The 27,048-nt window shown below is 39.7% G+C and overlaps 2 protein-coding genes across 7 annotated transcripts; both read left to right on the forward strand.

Moving 5' to 3' along the window:
* Window positions 1-5,030: 5,030 nt before the first annotated feature.
* CCDC89 (coiled-coil domain containing 89) lies at window positions 5,031-6,606 on the forward strand. Its single transcript, XM_001493284.5, has one exon. The coding sequence runs from the start codon at window positions 5,354-5,356 to the stop codon at window positions 6,464-6,466; it is 1,113 nt and encodes a 370-aa protein (XP_001493334.2). The 5' UTR covers window positions 5,031-5,353; the 3' UTR covers window positions 6,467-6,606.
* An 11,071-nt stretch (window positions 6,607-17,677) lies between these two features.
* On the forward strand, window positions 17,678-26,840 carry CREBZF (CREB/ATF bZIP transcription factor). Of its 6 annotated transcripts, XR_011441025.1 has the most exons (5): window positions 17,678-22,500; window positions 22,714-22,791; window positions 23,880-23,948; window positions 24,567-24,681; window positions 25,706-26,840. XR_011441025.1 is itself a non-coding variant. In XM_070274264.1 (1 exon), the coding sequence occupies exon 1, from the start codon at window positions 21,434-21,436 to the stop codon at window positions 22,502-22,504; it is 1,071 nt and encodes a 356-aa protein (XP_070130365.1). In that variant the 5' UTR covers window positions 17,678-21,433; the 3' UTR covers window positions 22,505-22,755. The 6 variants fall into 6 exon arrangements, 1 of the variants encoding a protein (XP_070130365.1); XR_011441026.1 differs by lacking the exon at window positions 24,567-24,681; XR_011441024.1 differs by having other exon boundaries at window positions 23,880-24,681; window positions 25,706-26,660.
* Window positions 26,841-27,048: the final 208 nt, after the last annotated feature.

Below are 27,048 nucleotides of genomic sequence, written 5' to 3' on the forward strand. Positions count from 1 at the left end.
GTATCTCCCCATCTAGGACTAGAACTGCCTGCCTCCTGCCATCCCCAGATGCCTGACTTTCAAAACACCAGAGTGGACAATAGAACCACTCTCCTTGCATCTGCCCGACTTCCAACTGCCTCAGGACATCCAAGGGGATCTCCTGTTATGTTTTTTCCTGAAAAAGAAAGCGTACATCATAAATTTAATCTCACCTGGCTGCAAGAGGAAGGCTAATGGGACTTACACACATTATCAAGTGTGGGCAACCTGAATTCTTTAGTGAACTCAAATTGACAGACTTTTGCGCCAGTGAGACTTTTAGGCAAAGTCCTGCTAAACCTTCAATGTTTATTTTCTTAAACTGGAGGCATTTCCTTGAACTGCATGTTTTAGGGCTTTTTTCACTTTCTTTTTTGAGAAACCCAACTAGAAATAAGCCCAAAAAGGGGATTTATTGGAAATATACTGGATTAGTCCATAGAATTAAAGAAGTTCTGCAGGAACCCAGAGTACTTGGAGGACTCAGGCTGGAACCAGGAATTCACATACCACCTGTCATCTTCCTCAGGGAGTGAAAATAGCACCACAGGCAGCTCCAGCATCACAGCCTCTCAGCTAAAGCACTTCTCTTTGCTAGGTTCGGCTTCAGAGGTCTCTGGGAGAATCGGGCCAGGCTTGGGTCATCTCCCTAGGTGGGGACCACTCCCTGTGGCCAGGGATGGATGGGGTAAGATCTTATGATCGACCCTGCCTGGATTATGTGTCCACCCTGTGGTGAGGGAGAAGTGATTCATTATCAGAAGAATGGGGTATTATATAGACATGGGCACTGGAGAAATCAAGAGCTGCGTAGCCACACAATTTGTGTCTCCCTCAAGTGAAAATACTTCAAAATTCCATTATTTAAAAATGAAGTAATATTTCAAAGAGTCTCTGTTGACTCTTTCCGGAGAGGCCTAAATTTCCCCATCTACCCTGACTGCTGCAGCTTCTAAGTAGGTGGCGAGGATCCTGGGGCCCCCTGCCTGCTCAGCTGGCCTGGGAGTCCACCAAAGGCATGATTATTACTGTTGGCCCAGGCTAACTTCTTCCAGAGAGGCCTGGCTACATGTACCAGGGAAATTGCCTGGACTTCTTCTTTGCACATCTCTGTCATCCATATTCACTATCCAAGTAAAAAACCCCTGAACATCTGCCTTCTCCTGTACTCTCATTCCCAGTCTGCTTTGGGATTGCTCTCCCATCTCCTTTCCTGTCTCCACTCCCTCCCAGGCTTATTCACTAATCTCACTAGTTTGTTTCACAAAACAAATTCCCTCACATATCGGATCCAATCTCAGAACATTCCCTCCACTTCTTATCTGACTGTTCCAAAAAACTTGTTCTTCAGCCTTACAAAAAGATGAGTCTCACTGTCCTACACTCAGTACCTCAGTCAGGATGTGGGAGCAGACTTCAGACCATTGCTCCCCTATCTTTATTCTTTGAGAATAGGGATGTGTCTGATTTACCCATGATCACATTAGCACTTATCACACTGAATTGCTGTTTTCCTATTATTTGTCTGTCTACATCATCAGACTGTAATCATCTTAAGAGCTAGGACTGCAACCTTGGACATAAGAGTTTCTTGGTATGTGAATTGAGTGAATGAATAAGCAAATGAATGAATGAAGAGTGAAAGACCATGGGCTTTCATATCAAAAAGCTCTGGACTTGAATTCTGGCTTTATCACTTTCTCTCTAGCTGACCTGGGGCAACTTGCTTAATCTCTCTGTGTCTTAGTTTCTTTGTTCCCAATAAAGTATAAAATGTAGATAATAATGCTTACCTTTCAAGAATATAGTTAGAATTAAATGAGAGAAGATGTACAAATGCCTATTACTGTGTAGGGTATATAGAAGAACTCTGTAAATAGTAGTTCAAAAAAGACAGGAAAAGACTTATTAACAAAGGCCAAGTGGAGGGGATTCACTGGTTACCACTAGGGAGAGCACTGGCCAAGTTTTTTATGCCTTAGACCTCTGGGAAGGGAAATTATTGGATACTTTCAAGATCAATGGTTGCTGGAAAAAAATAGTAGAACAAAGAAAACAACCATGGCAGAGAGGAGCCAAAAGTCATCATTACTAAACTGTAAGTTCTTTGAGAGGAGTGATGGTATCTAATGTATTGATGTATACTAGCTTCTAGCACTGCACTCTACATCGCAAATGTTTGCTGAATAAATTAATGAATACATGTTGATCAGGATCTTGTGAGATTCTTAGCTTTGACAAGTAACCTATGGATTTAATGTTATTTAAAATAATTTTAACATAGAAGAAATATAAAATATTTTTAACATGGAAAAGCTATTTAATCAACAAATATCACTTATCATCCACTATGTACAAGGGACTTAGGTAGAAAGAGGAGGGAAAGCATCCATCAGCTCATCCTCAAGAAACAACTGCTATTCATGTTTTGAGCATTTTCTTTTCTTCTTTCTCTTTTCTTAGGAAATATATTCTGTGAATTCACTTTACCACATCAGACAACCATATATGGTAATCAGCAAATAAAATTTTCAATATATGTATGAAATGCATATATTTAAATGAAGAGGACTATTCTAACTTTCTAGTCACTTGCCTCCACTTTACAAGTTTCATTTCAGTATACGAAGCTTGAAATTTAAGGAAAAGAGAAGAAGAGAAATGAAGGAAAAATTACGAATAACTTTAATTCATATTTTTTAAGTCTTTGGAACCCACTTTTGTAAGACCTCAATATCATATACTTTAAGTAGTTATTAAAATTTTAGTTCAGGAAATTTCCCTAGTCCTCAGTCTGGCTTTCAGTGTATAGATGAGATTCAGAATTTGAGATGTGAGACCCTGATCTTTGAGACCAGAGAGAAAATCTGAAATGCTTTCTTCAAATCTATTTTGCTCCCAGTGAAATCTGAAGCATTTAAAAATCCATCCAACATCTATAATGACTCCCAAGCTTTTTCTTTATCATCCTGACTTGAAAGATTAAGTCTGATCATCAGAAATAATGATGACAGGAATATTCAACTCTTGGCTCTATGCTGAAGTTTTCACAGCATTAAAAACATTCTGAATTTTAAGTTTTTTGTCTTTCTTTTTCAGTTATCTTTTTTTTTAAAGATATTATTTTTTTCTCCCCAAAGCCCCCTGGTACATAGTTGTATATTCTTCATTGTGAGTCCTTCTAGTTGTGGCATGTGGGACGCTGCCTCAGCGTGGTTTGATGAGCAGTGCCATGTCCACACCCAGGATTTGAACCAACGAAACACTGGGCCACCTGCAGCAGAGTGCGCGAACCTAACCACTAGGCCACGGGGCCAGCCCCCAATTATCTTTCTAACATGAGCATTTCCATGCGATTAAGTTATCTATAAACATGATAATATTTAATGGCTGCATAATATTCTGTTATATGAAAATATCGTAATTTTTCTTAACATTTTCTCTTTTTTGGACATTTAGAGTTCCAACTTTTAGTTGTTATAAGCCACACTGTAATGAAAAGTTTTGAGCAAAACTTTTTCTTTCAGATTATTTCCTGAGCCAAGATCTCCCCAGAAGGGCAATCATTAGTTCAACAGGCATAAAAATGTTTCAAGTTCTCAATACGTGCTGTCAACTGACTTTCACCAACAGTATAAGACAGTACCTATTTCACTATACCCTTTCCGGTCCTGAGTAGTCTTAAAATAAGGGGGAAAAACTTGACTAATTTGATAGATGAAATTATGTTTAATTTTAACTTGTATTTATTGGCTCACTAATGAGGTTCAGTTCTTGGCCATTTCTGTCCCCTCATTTGTGAATTTAATTGTTCATTTCTCTTTGAAGATGTTAATGCTTTATTGATTTGAACAGGCTCTCTATAAAAATATAAGTCTATTGTCTGTCATATTTATGGTGGATATTTTTCTCAATTTGTTTTTTGCCTCCAAGATCCATTCAACACACATTTATCTGAGTTTCTCCAATGTGCCAGACACCGGTCTAGTCATTAAGGATGAAACAGACACAGTCCCTGCCCTTAATGATGCCAGGGTTTAGCAGGAGGAAGCAGGCAGGTAAACAGTGAGTGCAATGAGGCTTTAACATGCTCTATGAACAGGCTATAGTGAGTGGATGCGCTAAAACAGGTGAGTGGTCAATTCTAATGCAGAGGCCAGGAAAGGCCTCACAGAGAGGATGATTCTTTAAGTATAAAACACTGAGTAAATTACTAGAGCGACAAGTGACAAGATGGGAAAAGGCATTCCAAGCAGAGGGAACACCTATATACAGGGCAAGAGAGCTGGTGGGTTAGGGGAACTTCAGTAGTTGGGTTGGGCTAGGGAGTAAAATGTCAGGCAGGTCCAGAGGAAGGAGAGGCTGGAGAGACCTCAGAGGTCACAAAATTTTTAAAATTATAGATAACTTTAGCTGTTCAACAAAGTCAAATTAAGCTTTTCCTTGCTCATCTCTTAGATAATGTTTAAGCTAAGTCAGTCCTTTCTGGCCCAGAGCCTTTATGCTTACCTTTATTTTCTACTAGTCTCCATTTTTAATACTTTGATTTTATTTCACTCTTATTTAACTAATCCATCTGGAACTGACTTTGGTATATATTGGTAAGCCTCATTTGGATCTTTTTGTCTCTTTTAATGTTTATCTTATCTACATTCATTAATCTTCTTTCTGTAACCTTATTTTGCTAATGGGTAAAAACAGGGAGTGCTAAATATGTAATAAAAGGTATTCCCAGCTGGGGACAATGCTAAGGGAAACAAAAGAAATTTCGTTGTGTTTGCTCTTTTCCTGAGCTGTGCCAAATATTACAGGTGCAAACTCACAGCCATTTAGGATCCTGACTCTCAGAATACAACTGTTACTTTGTATTTATAGACTGCAGATTTTTAAGTTGCCAACTGTGTTTCCAAAGACAGCAATTTATTCTCATGACAACTGAAGTGGGGAGGAAGAGGAATGTGTCATCATCAGCTTAATTTGTTTACTCCTACCAGAAATTAGGCAGAGTCAGACTTCTTCCCCTGATAGAGGCTGGAAATCTAGTGGGGCTGGCGTCTCTTCTCTGTACCGTATAGGCCAGACACTGGGCTGTGAGCTGAGATCTGTGATTGGTTAGAAACCCAAGCATAACCTGACCAGATTGGTTCTGAACTCCCCCAGGTCCCCCGGTTGTTACTTCACAGCATTCTGAAGCCCTATCCACCAATCACAGGGCTCCTTACTGGAAAAAAAACAACTGCTGGAGAGTGCCAGGAGTCCCTAGCAACTCTGTGGCTTTCGAAATCTCAGGGGGAAAGGCTGTTTAGTCAGCTGATAGTGGAGGAGAACGCCTATGCCCCAGGAAGAGAAGGCCCTCCAGATGGACACCCCACCCTCTGAAGAACCCTTAGATAAGCAAAACGAAAAACTGGAAAACCAGGAAGAGGAGATGGAGTTTAAGGAACTGGACGGTCTGAGGGAAGCCTTGGCAAACCTCCGGGGACTGTCTGAGGAGGAGAAGAGTGAGAAGGCGTTGCTTTGCTCCCGCATCCAGGAGCAGTCCCAGCTCATCTGCATCCTGAAGCGGAGGTCAGACAAGGCCTTGGAACGCTGCCAGATCCTGGAGATGCTCAACACAGAGCTGGAGGAGAAGAGGATGCTGGAGGCCCAGAAGCTGAAGGCCAAGAAGGAGCATGCCCAGAAGCTGGAGGAACGCTTTATGACCCTGGCAGCTAACCACGAGTTGATGATCCGCTTCAAGGACGAACACAAGAGTCAGAACGTCAAGCTGAGAGAGGAGAACGAGAAGCTGAGGCTGGAGAATGACAACCTCTTCAGCCAGGCTCTGAAGGACCAGGAGGCCAAAGTATTGCAGCTCACTGCCCGGAGCGAGGTCCTCGCCAAGGAGCTGGAGACTCTGAAACAGAGGTGTGCTCAGGATGCCTGCCAGGCGCAGGCCCGAGAGAAGGAGCTGCTGGAGCTGCAGAACCAGCAAGCCCAGGCCCACACCAAGGAGACAGAGCAGCTGCGCAGCCAGCTGCAGAGCCTCAAGCAGCAGCACCAGCAGGCCATGGAGCAGATGGCAAAGGCTGAGCTGGAGCACAGCAGCCTGAACCAGGAGCTGCAGGCCAAGCTGCAGACCGTCACTCGTGAGAAAGAGGAGCTGCTGCAGCTGTCAATGGAGAGGGGCAAGGTGCTTCAGAACAAGCAAGCAGAGATCCGCCAGCTTGAGGAGAAGTTGGAGATGGCAGATGCGGCCAGGAGGCATGCGCTAGAGCGGTTTGAGCAAGAGGCAGTGGCTGTGGACAGTAATTTGAGAGTCCGGGAGCTTCAGCGCAGGGTAGATGGGATCCAGAAGGCCTACGATGAACTCAGGCTGCAGTCTGAAGCCTTCAAAAAGCACAGCCTGGATCTTTTAAGCAAGGAGAGAGAACTCAATGCCAAACTCCGCCATCTCTTTCCGTAAGGAAGCTTCTGCTTCCTCTGGCCTCCAATTTAGAATTCAAATATTTGTGCCTTAGTATTATGGCAAGAGTAAAGATGGTATTCCATTTATTATACTTTTAAGCACAACAGGCAACTCAAAGAAAAGCTACTTTACTATGATGTTGTTGTTTTTACTATTGTAAGGCTAACACTCACTTGCGGTCCTACCACCTAGAATACACAAGATTTACCAAATTTCTTTCTTGGGGCTTTGAAATCTTCCTAAATTTGCTATCAGTATCTCTACCTCCCCTGTAATTTATTCATTATCAACCTCAGATATCGTCTTATATCCTAAGATTTTAAATTAGCAGCTCCTATGGATTTAAGTGAATCTTAAATGTGCAATGAGATATGCTATTGTGAAAAAAATTAGCATAATTAGCCCTTGTAGATAGGTAGGCTTGTAGTCTCCTGTAGTTGAGATTTTAAACACTAACAGTTGACAGCATAATAATAGCATGGATTCCTTGCAGAAAAAAGTGTCTGATTTTGCAACCAGCCAAATAGTTGCTTGCTTCACCTGCTTTACAGCAGTATCCTTTTTATCTTATTTTATTTGCACTAGCTTGGAGAACAAAGATTGAGACTATTAAGTTCTTTACCAAAGTAGGCAAACTTATTATAGTCATTCTATATAAGCAACAAGATTCAAATAAGTGAAATCAACCAGTTCTTATTTCGCCTGAAAGCTTAGATCACATTCCATTTCCTTGGTTTTTCTCCTTGATAAAACAGGATTTAGAGGTGCAAGAATGCAAATACCAGTACTTTCATTTAATTTTGCACAATATGCTAATAGACAAAAGCCCCCAATTTGGGGTAACAAGTTATAGCAGACTGGGTATGATACATGTAGCAACACATAGTGATTGTTTTGTCTCTATTAGTATATTTTTCCTTACAATTAACTTTTTCCTTGTTTAAAAAAACATTTAAATGGAATGTATATAGGTATACCTATAGCATTTTTGTAGGAATACCTAAATATGTAGTTATAAAAACAGATCATAGTTGTTACATATATATTTATATAAAGTTCTTAAAGAGGTAGTTATAAAAAAGTTTATGCTTACTTCTATGTATGTAGTTGATATATAAACTTATTATGAATACCTCTCAAAATAGATTGCAATGTAGTATTTTTCTCACCCGTTTGGTGCCAAGAGTGCCAAGAGTTACCTAATGTTTTCGTTTTATTGAAAAATGCTACTTGGTACCTTTTTAGTAAACAGTTTGCAAGTATCATTTACCTTACCTCAGGCAATTTTTAAAACCTATTTTCTCACAGTTCTATTAAGACTGTGGTATTAAACACGAATTCCAAGGAACCACATTGCTGGCTTGAAAGGACTATTTACTTCCTCTTACACGTTACCAAGAACCAGAATGTAAGAGGTAGTTTAATTATAGTCATCCTTTATTGGGCTCACACTATTTATCATTGTGCTGAAGCACCTCGGATGTATTGTTTTATTTAATCCTTAGGGCCATTCAAGAAGGTAATTATGTTCATTTCTATTTCAAAGAAGAGGAAACTGGGATTCAGCAACTTGCTCAAGGCCACATGTCACTGAAAGAGCTGGGATTTTGATGACAACACCACACTGAAAGATTTATTGACTGTCTACTGAGTGCCAGGCTCTGGGGTAGGCACTGAGAATAAGCATGCAGAAGCATGTTTTCTGCCCTGGAACAGCTCCTACACAGTCTAGTCTAGGAGCGTAAAAGCAATTACATACAGTATGATGTTTTTTCACAGTTATGTGATCACAGTTCGTAAAAACGCACCCAGCAGCTAACTCTGCCTGGGGATAAGGGTTGGGATGGTAGAGAGGATTGCCAGGGATGACTAATACAAGAGTTGATATATAAACTGGTTCTTAAATGACTAGTAGAATTTCCCAGAAAGGTTTGAGACAGCGTCATGTAGAAAGTCATGAAGGTTTTTAAAAATCCCAGAATATCTGGGGAAATCATAAGCAATTGGGAGGAGGTGCAGAGAAGTAGGTCCCCAGATAAAACTCCTGCATAAGGGGCCGGCCTGGTGGCGCAGTGGTTAAGTGGGCATGTTCTGCTTCCGCGGCCTGGGGTTCTCCGGTTCGGATCCTGGGTGCAGACATGGCACCGCTTGGCAAGCCATGCTGTGGTAGGCGTCCCACATAGAAAGTAGAGGAAGATGGGCATGGATGTTAGCTCAGGGCCAGTCTTCCTCAGCAAAAAGAGGAGGATTGGTAACAGATGTTAGCTCAGGGCTAATCTTCCTCAAAACAAAAAAAACTCCTGCATAAGTTTTGCACCCAGCCGGTGAGGAGGAGGCGGCTCCTGGGCAGAGGCCGGCCAAGGCGGTCCTGGAAGACAGCTGAGGGCCACTCGGTCAGGGAATCCTCGGGTCCCGGTACTGGAGAGTGGTCTAGTAGAGGGCTTGGCTCTGGGAACTCCTCGTTAGGTGGGGAAGGGTGCGTCTGGAATAGCGCAGGAGTGGGTAAGGTAGGGGGATGGGGGCCATGTCCCCTAAAACATAGCTGCAGAGGAAGAGTTTCAGTTGCTGGGAGTCTAAGGATGGTACTATTCAAAGTCATGCTGGGGAGTTTGTGTTAGGTTGAATCATATAAAATTGCTACTTAGTAGATCACAAATGATTAGATATGGGCCATTTCATAATATTCATTCTAATACCCTTTTGAAAGATATTATAAGGAAAATGGGTAATGAGAACAGATGGTCAAAGATGGATGGATGCCTAGAGAACAACTGAGGAAAAGGGCCCACAACACAGACTACGAAAGTAAGAGGAATGTGAACCTATCATGTGGCAAGTGCTTTTCATGTCACCCTCAGAGCAGCTCTTCGAGGGAGGTTTAGTTAACACTATTTTACAGATGAAGAAAATGAGACTCAGAGAAGGTGACTTGCCCAAAGCCATGGAGCTTCGAGTGGCAGGAGTGAGATTTGAACCCAAGCCCCTCCGGCAGGGCTGGCTTCTTGGGTCTGCCACCTGCACAGGGACCCTGGACTTGTTTAATGCTCTACTGTTGCTGCCTTGAGATTCTTAATAATTGTATGACAAGGGCTCCACATGTTCATTTTGTGCTGGGCTCTGCAAATTATGTAGCTGGACCTGCTTTTAGCTCTAAAGCCCATGCTGTCTCGCATGATACAAACTACCTTCTCACCAGTCACAAAAAGGTACTGTTTTTTTCCTCTGTGCTTCACAGTACTTTGTATTGCACTCTCTCAGTGCTTATCTTCTATTTAATCTGTGACCCAGAGCCAGGTTAGGGGATGAGCAACTAGTTTAGTTACTATGGTATGCTGATCTAGAAAGTGACGCTTCTCACTGGAACAAATTGAGAAAATGTAAATTGGCCACCTCCAAACTACTCCCCTTGGGGGGAAATTTAAAAAGCAAACCACAAAACTCCTTTCTAAAGCAGACTTATATCCCTAGTGAATTTTTCTGCAACATCCACAAGCAGTAACCCTAAAATGAAAGCAGAACAGAGATTCTAAAACCAAATAACTTGTGAGCAGTGCTGGGTAGCTGTTAAGTGTCATCTTTTGTGTTACCTATATTGTAAGCCCTTCAGTGTGCCTCTAAAGAACTTGTCTGGTTCAGAAATATCATGAAAGAGCTAGGAAAGGAAGGAGAGCTACAGGAAAAGTGAACTGACTGGCTAATGTTTTCACAACACTGACTTTGCTTCAATTCATGAAAATTAGTCAAGTTAATTTGTTTCTAGTAGACAAAGTATTAGTAGAAAATCTATTTCTCCCCAACTCCACCATATTAAAGTAAAACAATTATTTAAAGAACATTGATTGAAGGAGTACCCGCCCAGGTGCTTGCTGCTCTAGCCAGCCCTCTTTCACCCAGATACCTGTGGGGTGGCTCTGGCTCCGTCAGGGCAGGAATGACTCTCTGCTCCCCACTATGGCAAGACCAAGAGAGCTGGGCAAACATTTGAGATACTGTCTCTTGGCACATGAATAAAGGAAAGAGGAGGATCACAACCCTAACTGCTCTCCCAAAAGCTGACCCTGCCCCTCCAGATGACTTGTCTTCCCCTGTCATTGGCCAAAATTGGGCCATATGCAAATACCTCAACCAAGCGTCTTCATGGGGAGCGTTGCTACCATGACTGACTTAGATCACTCAGGATCTGCCCCTGGATGGAACTGAGGCCAGTCTATGCCATATAGCAGAAAGGGCTACCTGACAAAGGCAGGGCTCTATCAGCAAGAATGAAGGGAAGTGGATGTTAGATGAGCCCCCAGCAGTGTCTGCTGTACCGCATACTTAGATTGCAAGCTTTTATCAGGCAAAGAATCTTTTTTTTTTTTATCTTGACCTCTTTAAAACCTTGTTGGAATTTTGGAAGGTGGCCAAGAATGGGCTTTTCTAATCTTTTGTCCATCTCCCCAAGGACAAACGATATTATTTTCCAAACACTAAAAACATCTTATTAAATCTAAGGGCCTAGGGCTGTACAGATGAGTCTCCCTACTTGATGTTATTCTTCCAAAACCTTCTGTTTATCCCACTTGGAAAAAACTAATCTAAGAAAAAATTTTCTCTTGGACAGATCTCCCTAGTCACTCACCACACATTCAATTGACTACAGCATCCCCTTCTCCAGTCCCTCACTCCCCAGTTCCACAAAGAGACTGTCTTAGCTATTTGCCAGACTGTCTCTATTTAATGCTTTAATCCACTCTTTTCTGTATGAGTCTAAAATTATCTTCCCTTTCATCTTTAAGATTATTTACTACAGCATTGTTTGTGATAGCAAAAGATTGGAAATGGTCTACATACCATCAATAAGGAACTGGTTAAAAAACTGTAGGCCCTTCATACTTTGGAATACATTGCAAATGTAAAAAAAAATAAAAAGAAAGAAAGACAAAGGAAGCTCTTTATGTACCAATATAGAAATATCTCCAGGACATATATAGGAAAAAAAACCCAGGATGCATAATAATATCTGTAGTATACTATCTTTTGTGTAAAGGGAAGAGGAAGAGAAGGGAATAAGAATGCATACATATTTACTTCCATCTGCATAAATATTAGGAAAAATAAATACTAATAAAAGTGGTTGTTAGTAGTGTAAGGGGTGTGAGGACTGGGGTGGTTAGGGATAAGAAGGGGAAGGAAACTTCTCAATAGATACCATTTTATATCATTTGACTTTTGAACTGTGTGATTATATTACCTATTCAAAAAGAGAATAAAATTAAAAATAAAAATAAAAGAATCTTCCACATAACTGCTTAACTTCTGAGCAAGCTCTATTTCTGTGTAGATGACTCAAAAAGCCTACAGATTTTTCTTTTTCCAAGAAATGAGTAGACAAGATAAATTTTATATAAAGCCAAATATGGCCTGACAGATCTGGGTCAAGCCATTCAGCTGGAAGCTGCTGCTTTCACAAATGTGCAACAACATACGGATAATAACAATATCTTTTTCTGCCCTAAGGAGTGCCTTTTAGTGATTGCTATTTCTCTCCTAAATTCAAAGATTTGAATATATTAACTTTTCTCATGGATTTTCGCATGTCTGTGTGAGACCTAATTTTACATGTTAGAAAGCTTATTTTCTCATATATTCAAGTTTCTAGGCTTTGGATGTTGGTTTTTGGTTTTGCCCTAACAGACTAACAAAAGATGGTAGAGATAGGGCAGACCAAGACACTCTTTCAACTTTAATTAAATTAAAATAAAATTAATTTCTTAAAAATTAAAATCTTTCCATTTTAATTAATAACTCATTCATTTAACATATTTCATTAATTTAACAAATATTTATCGAGAGCCTATTATTGTCAGGCACTGTGCTAAGTGCTGGGACACAACATGAGTAAGACAGAGACCTTAGCCTCACTGAATTTGCATCCTAGTGGGTGAGAAAAGTGCCGAAGGATAGGATGACATGGAAGTGCATAGCACGGTTTCCCAGCATAATGTAGGAGCGGTTAGGGAAAGCTCTTCCTAGAAGTGGGATTTTAACTAATGTATTAGAATTGTCCAAGAGAAGAGATGAGGAAAATATGAGAGGACCGTAGTCAAAAGCCTTCACAGCATCTCCTGTTCCTGGTAAGAAAACTGTCTTTCCCAAAAGCCACACTATCCAGGACTGCAGAATAAGCAGTCACAGTAGATTCTAAAAAGAGACTCTGGCCAGATTAATCCCATTATGCTCACATCCGTATTTACCTCAGTCCCTCTCAGAAGTCTGAGCCTTCATAATCTGGCTCAATCCTCCCCCACCCCTGATTCAAAGCCTTTCACTAGGCCCTTTGGAAACCCAGATCTGTGATCAACAAAATAGCCAAGGCATTAGCTCAGTGAGTGAAGGGGTGCACTGGCATCAGACTGCCTGGATTCAAATCCTGTCACTTACTAGGTGACCTTAAATAAGGCCTTGCTGGGTGAAGAGGAAATCAGAGAGCTAAAACTTCAAGTGAGTGAGAGAGATAACCAGGACATGGCATGAATTTCACATTGGTACAACCATACAGAGAAAACAATTGTCAAAATGACTCTAGAAAACAGCATTTTTAATGAATAGCCTTAAGGGGATATATTTCAAGGAGAAATAGAACCACAAAGAAATCTTAGTAAAAAAAAAAAACCTTAATAAATTTTATTTATTAGTTTTATGGTTAGTTGTAATATTGGCATTATTTTAAAACTGCTGGGGCTGGCCCGGTGGCAGAGTGGTTAAGTTCGTGTGCTCCGCTTTGGCGGCCTTAGGGTTTTGCTGGTTTGGATCCTGGGCATGGACATGGCGTCGCTCATCAAGCCATGCTGAGGTGGTATCCCGCATGCCACAACTTGAAGGACCCACAAGTGAAAATACACAGCTACGTACCAGGGGGCTTTGGGGAGAAAAAGGAAAAATAAAATCTTTTAAAAAAACCCTATTATATTACATTTGAAAACTATATCATATATATATATATATAAGAGACAGAGAAAGAGAGAGAGGCTAATGCAAAAAATGATTATGTTAATGTGACCATGGACAAAATTTTCAGTGTTTAAGATATTAAAAAGTAAAGTAAAAATCATTTGATGTGAAGTTTGAATTGAAAATAGTGTAAATCCATGACAGTTTTTCTTTAAAGAAATCCATATTTCCTAGCTCACAAGTAATGACAATTTGGTAACAGTGAGCATCACGAAGGCCTAGTTTATGGCCTCTAAAAACTATTTTTCAGTAAAATAAATAAGGGCTCCTTGGAGGAATGGCTGATTCCAGACCTGGTGTAGAAAATGTACAAGATTAACCTGATATAGCTAGTTGTGTCAGAAAGCAAATAAACTACCAAAGACTAATGGGATTTTATCAAAAAGACAAGAGAGCCAGATTGGAGGGGCTTCCAGTGACCAAAGATGAGTAATTTGAGTATCAAAAATAACTGCAATTGAGTGAAACACACTGAATGTTTTAAAATATATGAGTTCATTATGATACACCGAAAAAGAGAAAGCCAAACAATAACGAAAACAAAAACAACACAAAACTCCTTGGTCACTGATTTCTTAGTCTGAAAAGTCTATTAAAAGGAATTGATTGAGGATTTATCCTACTTTTCCTGCTCCCTAAACTTTAGGGTAACAAAATGGCCCATATATGATGAGATAAACTTGTTTTCCACAGAAGAATTTTAGATAATAAAAGTAAAGGAATAAGGATTTTAAAAATGGTCATTTTGTAACTCCTAGTGAAATAGTGTATTCAGGCATGGATCATCATTAGATGAAACCATTAGGAGAAAGGATAATGGAGAATTTTACAATGGAGGAATGAGACTGTCACCGTTTGAAAACATCGATCAATCCTAGCATTACTAAAAACAGGAAAGCTAGACATTACGTGCCTCCTGCTGTGATGCAACATGAAGAACAGCACCTCCTTGGAAGTATTCTGGCCAAAAACTGAAGTTTAAGCTAGCTAAATCCTAAGAACTTACTTCCCACTTATGGGAAATATAGGGCTAATGGGAAAAGTAATATGGCACCACAAGGAAGCAAACAGACAAATCTAGAATATGGGACATTCAACGTGACAACTGACCTGGATTCTTCAGAAAATCAAATGCCTTAGGGGAAAAGGGGCAGAGAGATGCTAAGCTAGATTAAAAGAGATTTAAGAGACATCACAACCAAATGGAATGGATAGAACTTTTTGGTTCCTGATTCAGTCAAGCCATCCGTAGATAGAAATCTTTGAGACAACTGAATATTGACTGGGTTTAAATGATACCAAGAAATTCATGATGATGTTACTAGTTGCAATCATGACATTGTGGTTATAGGAAAAAATGACCTTGCAGTTAAAAATGTATACTGATATCTGTAGGATAAAGTGACACGATGGCTAAGATTTTTACTTTAAAATATTTCAGCAAGGAAAGGTAGGAGGATGAAGCAAATGTGGCAAAATCTTGATAATTCTTAAATCTGGATGAGGACTATAGAGGGATTCAGTATACTCTTTTCTCTACTTCTGCGTATGATTGCAAATTTTCAATATTTAAAAATTTAAAAGGGCTGAGGTTTCTGAAGGAGGGAGGAAGAGAAATGATTTGGAATTGGCAATGGGAAGTAAGAGCAGCTCAGCCAAGATCTGGCTCTGGGTTGCCTGGGGTGAGAGATGAGACAACTTCCACTTGAGGAGTTCTTCCTATTAGAACATGAAAAGCTCTGCTCCCACCCTTCCAGATCTCTAACATCCAAACTTCTTCTACATCTGCTGTCCCTTCTTCCACCAAAGCAGCAATTCTCAACTTCAGAAGCAGAAACTGTGAGGCTTGATATTTGGAAGGCATATCAGTAATTTGTTATTATTTTAGTTGATTACAAATGATGGTCATTTTAAAATAAATCACATTCCAGATTAGTCCACAATAGTACAACTCTCCTTCATTTGCATTCAGAAATACTTTCTTGAAAGGAGGATAAAGGAACAGAAATACACTACTGGGAATTGCACATAATCCATGCCAATATATAGTGCTTGTAAACATAATCCTACAGTACCCTAGATACTGTCAATCCCTTGAGTCTTCAGTTTTCATCCAGTCTTAAGATCCCCTCATGATCTTACCTCTTACCCTTTACAGATTATAGTTCATGAATGAACAGGGAAACTACATCAAAATGAGCACTCTGGTCTCTGTAGCACTCTTATCATTCTGCTGTATCCACTCAGCAAAACTCCAGCCCTGATTCAGCTGCATTCCCTACCATCTCTGCTCAAATTCTCTGCTGTAGAAAATCCAATAGATGTATGTAGTGGTGCGAAGTACCATAAAGTCACGGTCTTTGTGGAGGATTCGATAGATTAGTAGTGATCATCTGTTTCAATCCCTCTTTTAATGTGCTTTCTTGTATTGCAGAAATGGAAGAACCTAAAGCAATAGAAACACAAAAGCAAACTATATTTGCCAGATTCCTCTGCAGTTATATTTGGAAGATGGACAATGAGGCAGGGGCCCTTTCCCCCTGCTTTAACTGTTGTTGCTGCCAAGTACATTCTTGGAGACATTGGGCTTTTCTGAAACAGCATCCTAATATTCATTGACCAGTTTTATGGGATATGGTAGCCAGACCCCAAGATAACACCTAATGATTCTTTTCTCTTAGTATTCATATCCTTGTGTAGTCCTCTTCCACAGTGAGTAAGCTCTGACTCGTGTGACCAATAAAATACTGCAGAAGTGATCATGTGTGACTTCTAGGTTAGATTATAACAGACATTGCTGCTGCTTCCTTGGTCTCTTGGATCATTCACTCTGGGGGAAGCCAGTTACTATGTAGTGTAGACACTCATACAGCCATGGAGAGGCCCACACCGAGGGGGAACAGAAGCTTTACCCAGGACTAACCTGTCAGCCACCTTGGAAGTGGATTCCCTAGCCCCAGTCAAGCCTCCAGATAATGGCAGCCCCAGCCAAAATCTGACTTAATTCCATGAGAATTCCAGAGCCCAATTGTGTAGCTAAGGCGCTTAAAATTTCTGACCAACAGAAACTTTAAACAGATAATAAATTTTTATTGTTTTTTTTTTTAAGATATTTATTGTTGTTTCAAGATTTTGGGTAACTTGTTAGGCAGCAATAGATAATTAATACAAGGGGTTGAGAGTTTGGGCAGCAGCAGTGCTCTTGAAGCCAACAATCCAGCTATTTTACCACTTTCCCAATTGGGGCAAAGATAGCAGCTCCCTCTTGGGCCTCTTTGGCCAAATTGTGCTGAGAAGCATTCTTGATCACCTAGCCTAACGTCCACATCTCCAGTTCTTCCAATGACTTTATAAGCATGCATTCTCTGTCTTACATCTTTTTCTGCCTTTAAGTAGCTGAACTGGTCTCTGTTCCCTGCAATTAAGCTTAACCTAATAAAAATACCCATATCAAATCAACAGCTAGATGCTAGAGGCATTCCTGTTAAAGTCAGGAATAAGACAAGTTGGCAATCAAGACTATTATTTGACATCAATCTGGAAGTGCTATTTCCTTTTTTTTTTTAAGGCTTGGAACCTGAGCTAACAACTGTTGCCCATCTTCCTTTTTTTTTCCTCCTTTTTCTCCGCAAATCCCCCCAGTACATAGTTGTATATCTTAGTTGTGGGTCCTTCTAGTTGTGGCATGTGGGATGCTGCCTCAGTGTGGCCTGACAAATGGTGCCATGTCAGCGCCCAGGATCCAAACCTGCGAAACTCTGGGCTGCTGAAGTGGAGTGTGCGAACTTAACCACTCAGCCATGGGGCCAGCCCCCGTGGAAGTGCTATTTCATTATTAGTCAAGATAACGAAATAAGAATCGCAGAGGAGGCAAAATTGTCATTATATATTATAATGTGATCTAATTGTCCAGTAGGAAAATTTGAATGAATCAGCTGAAAATAAAAACTATTACGGAAGTTCAGTGGGGTATTCAGTTAAAAATTAGCAAAAAAGATCAATAGTTTTTCTGTGTAGCAACAAAAATCACTTAGAAAATACAGACAATAAGTAATGTAGTCCAATAACAAAAAATGCATAAGATAACTGGGAAAAATAAATGAATAAGTTTAATGCAATTTCCATAAAAATTCCAGCTTTTATATAAACTTGGAAAATTTTATAAAGTTATATGGAAGAATAAATATTTAAATATAGATAGAAAATTCTGATAAAGCAAAACTAACAAAGAAAAATTTGTCCTATGAGATATTAAAATTTATTATAAAGTTGCAATAAAAATGGAGTGATTTTGCTTCCAAAGTGGTTAGAGTGATCAATGAAGTAGAAGAAAGAGACCAGAAATGGATCCAACTAAACGTAAGAATCTTATATATGGCATACATGTTGGGAAATCACTGGGGCAAGTATGGGTTGTTCAATAAATTGCATTGTGGCAGATAACTTTTTGAAACTTATATTCCTATGTCCCAGTTTATACCAGAATAAATTCCATCTGGATCTAAATGAAATAATCACTTGTAGTTAAAAACTCAGTAAAACATAAATAGAAATAATTAAAGAAGTTCTAAAACATATAGGTAAACATTAGTATTATTTAGGCCAATAAAGTCTAGGCTTAACATCAAAGCCAGAAACCATGAAGAAAATATTGAAAGACTGACTATTTAAAAACTATAGCAAAAGAAGCAATTTTAGTCCTTCTCTCTCCCAACAAATGATTGAGGGCAAAAAATTGGAACATATATAAGAGATAAGGGTATGTTTTCCTTATAATGCAAAGAGTTCATATAAATCAAGAAGGAAAAAGACAAAGTTTCCTTGACAAACATTTTCTTCCACGTCAGAGAAAAATAGGCTCAAGAGGTGAAAAAGCTGTTCACATTAGAAGACAAAAGTGGTCATGTGAAAAACATTCAACGTTCTAATAATCAATGCAAATTTCACAAAAAGATGCCACTTTTATATTTGGATTGACACATTTTAAGAAGAACAGATACACTGTAATTGAGTGTGTAGGAACTAAATACTGTCATACACCATTAGTGAGAGATACTTTTCCATAGGTAATAAGGATCTATGTATAAAAACTGTACCAGAAATTCTACTTCGAAGAATTTATCCTAAGGAAGTTACAGGATAAGTGAACAAAGATGTTTGTACAACATTATCATGTGGATTATAATAGTGAAAAATTCAGTACAACCTAAGTGTTATCAATGAGGAACTGGTTGAATAAAAGTTGGAAAGTTCATGAAATGGAATTCTAGACAGTCACCAAATATAAGCATGTGGGTCTATATTTAGTTGCATGAAAGATGCACACAATATATTCATATCAAAACAGTAGAGTTCAAAGAAATAAAATAAAACAATGTGTGTCTGTACATAGAAAAACTCTTTATATAACAAAACTTTTATTAAAGTTACTTTTGGGTGGTTAGATTGTGGGTAATATCCTTCTACATTTTATCCATTTCTGCGCTACCTGAATCTTTTGCAATGATCTTTATAACTAGAAAAAGAAAAAACAGCTGTGAAGGAGAGAGTGAGAAGAATGAGGAGAAGAAAAGGGAGGAAGGGTAAAGGAGAGGGGAGCTATTTTGGGGGAGGTTTACCCTTGCTTCACTTGCTTTTTTGTTTTCTGAAGCTACATGGTAAAAACTTCCTTCTCTTTCAGTTTTCTACTTTTCTCTTAATCCAAATGCAGAGGCTCTTAAGCCATGTATATTCAAACCCAAATCTTCTAACTTAGGAAAAAAATCTAATAAATCAATCCATGATCTTGAAATTTGCCTAAGGAGAGAATGCAGATGGATGGGATTACTAGCCACACAAACACCTGCAACTCAAGGCAGGCCAGACTGATCACCTTAAACTGTGCACTGTTCTTTCTTAGCAAGACCTTTCCTAATGGGAAGGTTAAGAAAGACATGGAGGTCATTTATTTATTTTTCTAGCTACCATAGGTCATACTTTTGCCCCTTGAAGAATTGTTTTCATTTAGTTGAGCTTTAGCGTTATGCCTTCAGCCAAAACTGGAGACTTTCTTCATTTATTCATTCAACAAATATTTATTGAAGCTTAAGCTGTGCTTACATACTGTTCTCGATATTCGGGACCTAACAATGTCCAGCTTTCCGGGAACTTGTTTTCTAAAGAAACAGTCATATAAAAATAGCTATTGTTGAAGCTATCTGCTACTTTATCAGTATCCCATAGAGAAGTTGTTTTAAGATAAGAACTGGAAAAGTAGTTGAGGAATTCATATATACTTTACTCATGAGCAAACAAAGGAAAGTTTGTTTCTCTGTTTGTTTGGGCTGCCGGGAAGCTTAGTCTATTGTTAGATCAGTTTGAGTAACTACGTAAGATTTTATGTCTATCCTATTCCGTTACTAACCTTTCCCCCTATTGGAATTCCTTATCTTCCTATTTTATCTATATTTTCACTGGCATTGCCTTTTTAAAAATTTGAATTGTTTCGTTTCACTGTAATCTAACGTTTTTGTGAACTGCTTCAAATTTCAAATAGTTTGTGGGATTAGAGGACCAAGATAAGCAACACCATGAGGAAACAGACAAATCCAGAATGTAGTGCATTTTTCAACACGACTGACCCTGTCTCTTCAAAAAACCAATATTAAGAAAAACTAAAAAGTGAAAGGGGCTATTCTAGTTTGAGAAATGGGGAAAAAAAATCCACAAAAACATAATAACCAAATGCAGTAAGTGACCCTTGGTTGGATCCTGGCTCAAAAGAAAATATCCCCTATAAATGATTATTTTGAGGAAAGCTGAGAAAATTTGAATATAGTGTGTGTAAAAGATAATATTAGCAAATGATTGTTAATTTTCTCAAGGTCTGATAATAGTACTGTGATTATGAAAGAGAATGTGCTTTGTTTTAGAGATGCATACTGAAGTATGTTGGGGTGGTGTGTTTTGTCTGTAACTTTTATAAACATTTATACACAGGTAAAGCACATATGGCAAAATGTTAATTGTTGAACTCTTGAGCCTGGGCATTGGGTAGTATTGTTGAATTAGAGTGGATACTGCACTATTCTTTCACATATTCTGTATATTTGGAAATTTTTATAATGACAACTTGGAAAAATTTATGTATGAACGAGTTATTTACTTCTTTTTTCTTTTAGAACTCTGTGTTTGAGTGAAAAGATGTTGTATTAGAACGGAAGGGAAAAGGAGCAATTTTAAGCGGGATCTGATCACCAGTCTTTTTCTTTCTTGATTTATATGAACTCTTTGCATTATAAGGAAAACCTATCTTTGTCTCATATTTTTTCCAGTTCTTTTTTCCCGTTGATCATTTACCGAGAGAGGAAAGGAGTGCAATTGCTTCTTTTTCTATAATTTTTAAACAGTCAATCTTTCAAAATTTTCTTCATGGTTTCTGGCTTTGATGAGAAACCCAGGCTAACTTTAAGATTATTCATAAGTTTGGTATCTAAATGATCAATACTGAGTGAGACTGGTTATACTAGAAGTGGAAGCCAGAATACAGAGAACTGAGAAGAGAAACAGAGTAGACCCCTTTTTCATTAAATCTAGTGTTTGTTGTTATTTTTGCCGCTGTTACTACGACACCATTGGAAAGCTGGAATTACTCCCGCCTCAGCGCTCTCTGAACTCTCGCGATACCAGAGTCCGGTGGAGCGCGAAACGCCGTGGGCGGGGCTGGGGAGAGATCGGCTGACTTCCGGCCAGGCCGTTGTCTGGGTGGCGCGGTCGAGTCATCCCTGGGCTTCGCCGCTCGGATCTCCCATCCCTCCCCCCGCCCCGGCGCGGGGGGTCGACCAGCCGAGTGGGGCGGGAGGCGACCCGGACCCTCCTCTCCGTTTCGTTCTGGCCAGCTCCCTGGCTACCCGCGCTGGGGCCTGGGGTCCTTGGGGCCCGCGAGGCCCGGTCTGAGGGGCCGGGGCCTACGTGGGCCCGCAGCTGGGCCCCATGAGGCATAGCCTGACCAAACTGCTGGCGGCCTCCGGCGGCGATTCCCTAACCCGCAGCGAGAGCCCGGCGCCGGCCGCGACCTGCTCCCTGCCCGCGGACTCGACCCGGGCGGCGGCGGCGGCGGCGGCGGAGGAAGAGACGGCGGCGGCCGGATCTCCCGGCCGCAGGCAGCCCCGCGGCGACGAGGCCGAGTTGGAGGCCGGGAGGGGGGGCCGCGGCGGTGCGGCCGTGCGCGCGCCCTCGCCCGAAGAGATGGAGGAGGAGGCGGTCGCCAGCGTCCCCGGGGAGGAGACGGAGGATATGGACTTTCTGTCCGGGCTGGAACTGGCGGATCTCCTGGACCCCCGGCAACCGGACTGGCACCTGGAGCCCGGGCTCAGCTCGCCCGGGCCTCTCTCCTCGTCGGGCGGAGGCTCAGATAGCGGCGGCCTGTGGAGAGGGGACGACGACGACGAGGCCGCGGCTGCCGAGATGCAGCGCTTTTCTGACCTGCTGCAGAGGCTGTTAAACGGGATCGGAGGCTGCAGCAGCGGCAGTGACAGTGGCAGCGGCGAAAAGAGGCGGAGAAAGTCCCCAGGAGGAGGCGGCGGCAGCAGCGGCAACGACAGCAACCAGGCGGCGACAAAGAGTCCCCGGAAGGCGGCAGCGGCTGCTGCCCGTCTGAATCGGCTGAAGAAGAAGGAGTACGTGATGGGGCTGGAGAGTCGAGTGCGGGGTCTGGCAGCCGAGAACCAGGAGCTGCGGGCCGAGAATCGGGAGCTGGGCAAGCGCGTGCAGGCACTGCAGGAGGAGAGTCGCTACCTACGGGCCGTCTTAGCCAACGAGACCGGACTGGCTCGCTTGCTGAGCCGGCTGAGCGGCGTGGGACTGCGGCTGACCACCTCGCTCTTCAGAGACTCGCCCGCCGGTGATCATGACTACGCTCTGCCGGTGGGAAAGCAGCAGCAGGACCTGCTGGAAGAGGACGACTCGGCGGGAGGAGTGTGTCTTCATGTGGACAAGGATAAGGTGTCGGTGGAGTTCTGCTCGGCGTGCGCCCGGAAGGCGTCGTCTTCTCTTAAAATGTAGGGTCAAGTAATCTGCTCTTTATCCGCGTTTACCCCTTTCAACTCCCTTACACCATGTAAAACACTTTAGTGGGACATCTTCACTGGACACATTTCAGAGGAGGAAAAAAAAAAGTAATATTGAATCTTTAAGTGTTTAGCTAAAAGCATGAATGTGACACTGTAACCAACTCCTAATGATAACATGTGACTATTAAATCTCTCTGACAGTTTCTTTTTTAGGTGATTTCCTTCCTGCCAGGCTCCGTTGTAGGGGTTACAGAACAGTCGTTCCCGCCTCACAACCTGGTAAGGATCCATCTCTTCACGTAACGCTCATGCTCTGCTGCTTAGTCTACTTTAATGGGCAACATCTCAAGTTGTGTGTGTGTGTGATTTTTTTTTTTTTTTCTTTCTTGGAAGGTGGGAGGGAAATCTAATTTGGGCCCTGTCCACCCTGGAAACAGACTTGTGCTGGTCAATAATGTCTTTAAGATGCTTCTTCTGGTTGAAATAGCTGTTAATGTGTCCCCTTGTTCAGACTTGCGTGTACCTAGCTCTTCTGTCCCCAGTGTGGACATGGCCTTGGATGACATCGGTTCCAACTGTACACTGAAAGCTGCTAATAGAGATACAGTTTGGAGACAGTGAAACAGGTGAAGTTGAATGGAAGTTCCGAGTTGTACAAGGTGCAAATTGGAATTCCAATTTTAGAGCAACTTTTCAGAGGTTGACAATAAGTATTGGGGGCATGCACAAATGTGATAGCTATTTTGCTTGGAGATGACAGAAATCTCTTAAATATTCAAGAATGCCTTTTAGTTTTCCGTAGAAAATCTAGAAATACAGTCTATTCAGATTAACAGATTTTAACCTCTCACCAATAGAGAAGTTGGAAATTAATATGCATATCAGACTTCTGTGTTAGTTAATTGAAGGAGGAATAAGAATGGTTGATGAAATGTTTCTTTGAGGACCAGCACAGTGGTAACCCTATCACTGAGTATGAATAAATTGTTGAACACCTTTATTTTTGTTGTATTAAAATTTTAGGTTAAATTTTTGTATGATTAGATATTGAAGGTTGTGAAATGTGAATGAAAACGTGTAAAGTGAGGCTTCACAAAGAATCTTATTCTCCATATTTAAACGTATTTGTCCTATTTAAAAATAGTTTTTAAAATTGAGTGGTTCTGGCTACTTAATGACACGATGGACACTTTTTCCAAAGGTGGGACATATTTTTCCCCTGAAGTACTCTATTATCTATTGTCCAGTTGTATAAATTGAGTTACGGTGTCCTTCAGTGTAAGAGGCATTAAGAAATTCTTTGTGAAACATCACTGTTTGATAAAGTATATACGTATTTAGCATCCTTGTTTTTCTTTGTGCTAAAGTGGATACAGCTGTTGGGGCAGAAGAGACGGGACCAGCTGCTGGCCACATTTCCTGCTTTATTTTAAAAGGTAGTATAAGAAATGAGGAAAAAGAGGTAATATCAGGGCTTCTGCTGTCTTTTATTTTAAAATGTTCATAATAAGTATTTTCCAGCAGTCCAAAGATGTAAGTTATCTTACACATAAAATGTTTTATTTTGTTGTTATTTGGTTATGAAAATGGAATCCTTGTTCTTGCACAACTGTAAATGTTTTGTTGCTAGATAATACGATTTGAGACAGAACTTGGTCTCTGGTTTCCAGTGCATCACAGCATATTTTGTAAAATCATCTGCACTTGAGCATGAATGGGTAGTAGCCAAACTCACAACCTGGAGTGATGAACCTGCTTATACCTAAGTGCAGGAGCAAGCCCCTCACAATGCAGCTGCATGGATTTTTAGTGCCTACTGAATTATATATATATATATATATAAAAACCAAAAGTAGTTGGAAAAATTATTTGAAATGACTAATTTGTGCTATCTTTATGGAATATGTTAAATGTAGCTTTTTGAAACAGAAGCCTTGAATTGAAATTTAATTAATACTTGAACATTTTGTATATATTTCTTTGTATATAATTTTGTGCAGTACCAATGACAAAAATACGGTGTCATAATAAAACCAGGTTTGTTGATCTTTCAGTTATGGGCTCAAAGAATTTATTCATCTCTAACATGACATTGGAAAATAATGGATGAAAATAGGAAAAATGATTGTTGTTAATGCTGACTGTGGGTCTTAAAAGGTTCTGGAAGCAGTAAGTGCGTTTTTCTAAAGATTATACCATTCCCTTGGAATATTTTCTTCCTAATGTCAGAGCTTTTCCTGCATTATTTGAAGTTTGGGGCTGGGGAGAAACAGTAGTCAAAGCTTTCTGAGTTGGGATGCTTTGACATTCTAAGTGTAGATTTTTAGAATGTCATTTTATAAATGGCAGTTTTTGGAAATACTTGATTAAGAACTTTTGAAAATGGAGATTAGTATCACCTATTTTTAAAGCTGCTTTGTTAGGTTCCTTATGTTTTAACTGTCTTAGTTTCCATTTCATTCTCTTTTTTTTCTAATTTTGGTAACTTAGTGATTTTGTCATTTTTTACATCAACTTCATGGTCTTGTTTTTACATGGTATTGCATGTATTTAGGACCTATCTAACAGGGGCTTTAAATAAATTTGGTCATATTTATGTGTAAGCACATTTTACTGTAAATGTTTGAGTTTCTGAATTTACAACAGATCTGTTTATTTCAGTATGTGGTAAACAATATCTTAAAAGTGTCCTATTCACTACTTGTTAATTAAAAAAGTTATGATTAATATGAAACTGTTGTCTTACTATTTTTAGAAAACTGTGTTTTGAATGAATAGTAGTTGGATAAAGGAGATTTCTGAAATATAGACTGCTTTGAAATTTTCAGGTTTGGCTCTATTTACTGTAATGGATAAAAAAATTTAGTATTTGGGGAACTTTTTTTTTTTCCTAATTGTGTCTCTATTGGCAAAATGATAGAGAACTAGACTAAAGATGTAGCTTTTTAATATTTGTCTTCTGATGGTGACAGGAATTCATACATTAATTGAACTAACACATCATAATGACCTACTGTTTCTATCATTGACTTACTGTTTCTGCACTTCCTTGACCAGACTTAACTAAAAAGTCCACGTTTGTTAAGATGTAGTCACACCTTTGATATAATCCAACAAAAAGTGTTCAAAATATTTTAAATATTTGTGCATTTTATAATCACTAAATTAATCTCTCTCTCTTCTCTTTAAACAGCTTAGCAGTGTCTACAAAAACGAATCTTTTCCTACAACCTGTTAACTGACTGGACTGATGGTAACAAAGTAATTGTGGGAGCCATGTCGGTCAAAAATTTGGCATCTGCTGAAAAAAATGAATGCCATTTTCAAGTTCCCAAATTACTTCTGTACTGATTTCACTTTCCAGAAATGGAGATATGAAAAGATTCTCTGGAATCCTTGAAAGACTTAATAGAAATACATGAGACTAAGCTAATTTTGGAACAAAATTATTTTTTTGTCTTTCATGGAGTGATTCTCACTTCTTTGCATACCTTTTAAAAATTGTCACCATTGGAGAAGAGAATTATAGTATTTCATCAAGGCATATTAGATTCGTTACATAATCAAGAGCACATTCTATGGAATTACATTTAGTGGAGTAGAATTACATAAACAGGCCATCAGTGATCACAAGGCATATCATGAGTTTGTATTTGTTTCCTGGAACATGAGAGCTAATCTGAAGTACAGACAGACCTTGCTGAGTAGAAAAGTTAATGTAAAGTCCTTAACTATAAAGAGTAGTCTTTAAATAGATGCACTGATTTATATCTGTATATCTTTGAAAAAATTGATTATGATTAAATGTCTGGGTAGTTAATTGCAATTCAGAGTAATACCAGGATGTGTGCATTATGAGGGTTTGGCTTGAGCTTTTCTCTGAGTACTTGACATTTTTTTGAATATTTTGAGGTTTCTAATGAATGGTATACTAGTTTCTACTGTTTTGTATTAAACTTTCTCTAGTGTTATGTAAGGGCTTTAGTATTCTGGATGATGGGAGTGGCTTTTTTTGTGGAATATGGTTGTTTTATTTAATTGAAACATTTTTCCAGTTTATTACAAGTGTGAAAAAAACACTCAAAACTCTGATTGTTTAATTTCATTTTTGTTGGATTATGTTAATACATTCTTTCACCTGGTCTAGACTGAGTCGTATTATCTTACTGACTCTTTTTTGGGAAGTGTGCAGATGATAGAATTGGGGGAGGGTAAGAGATAGGCTCTTATTTCTTTTCTTTCCAGAATGATTCATCATAAATGACTATACAGTTTGGTTATTGTATGATATTATACAAACCTTATTAAATCCTCTTAGTTTCTTGTAATCTAAGTGTATTCAGTGCCTATGATGTCAGGCAGTAAAGAACATTCCTAACGGCTCATACTTAAGTAACTAGTGGATGCTCCTGGAGTACAAACAGTACAGCTAATTGTAATTCCACAATCAAAGATTAGGCATCAACACTAGTGACCATAACTACTGCTTTGTTAAAACACAGAGTGGGTAATTCACTGATAATGAATAATTATCTT

Source organism: Equus caballus, chromosome 7, assembly GCF_041296265.1.
Source record: "Equus caballus isolate H_3958 breed thoroughbred chromosome 7, TB-T2T, whole genome shotgun sequence".
NCBI lineage: Eukaryota > Metazoa > Chordata > Mammalia > Perissodactyla > Equidae > Equus > Equus caballus.

Excerpts from the sequence above, each read along its gene's own strand:
- CCDC89 (XM_001493284.5), top strand. The coding sequence starts at position 5,354 with ATGCCCCAGGAAGAGAAGGCCCTCCAGATGGACACCCCACCCTCTGAA.
- CREBZF (XM_070274264.1), top strand. The coding sequence starts at position 21,434 with ATGAGGCATAGCCTGACCAAACTGCTGGCGGCCTCCGGCGGCGATTCC.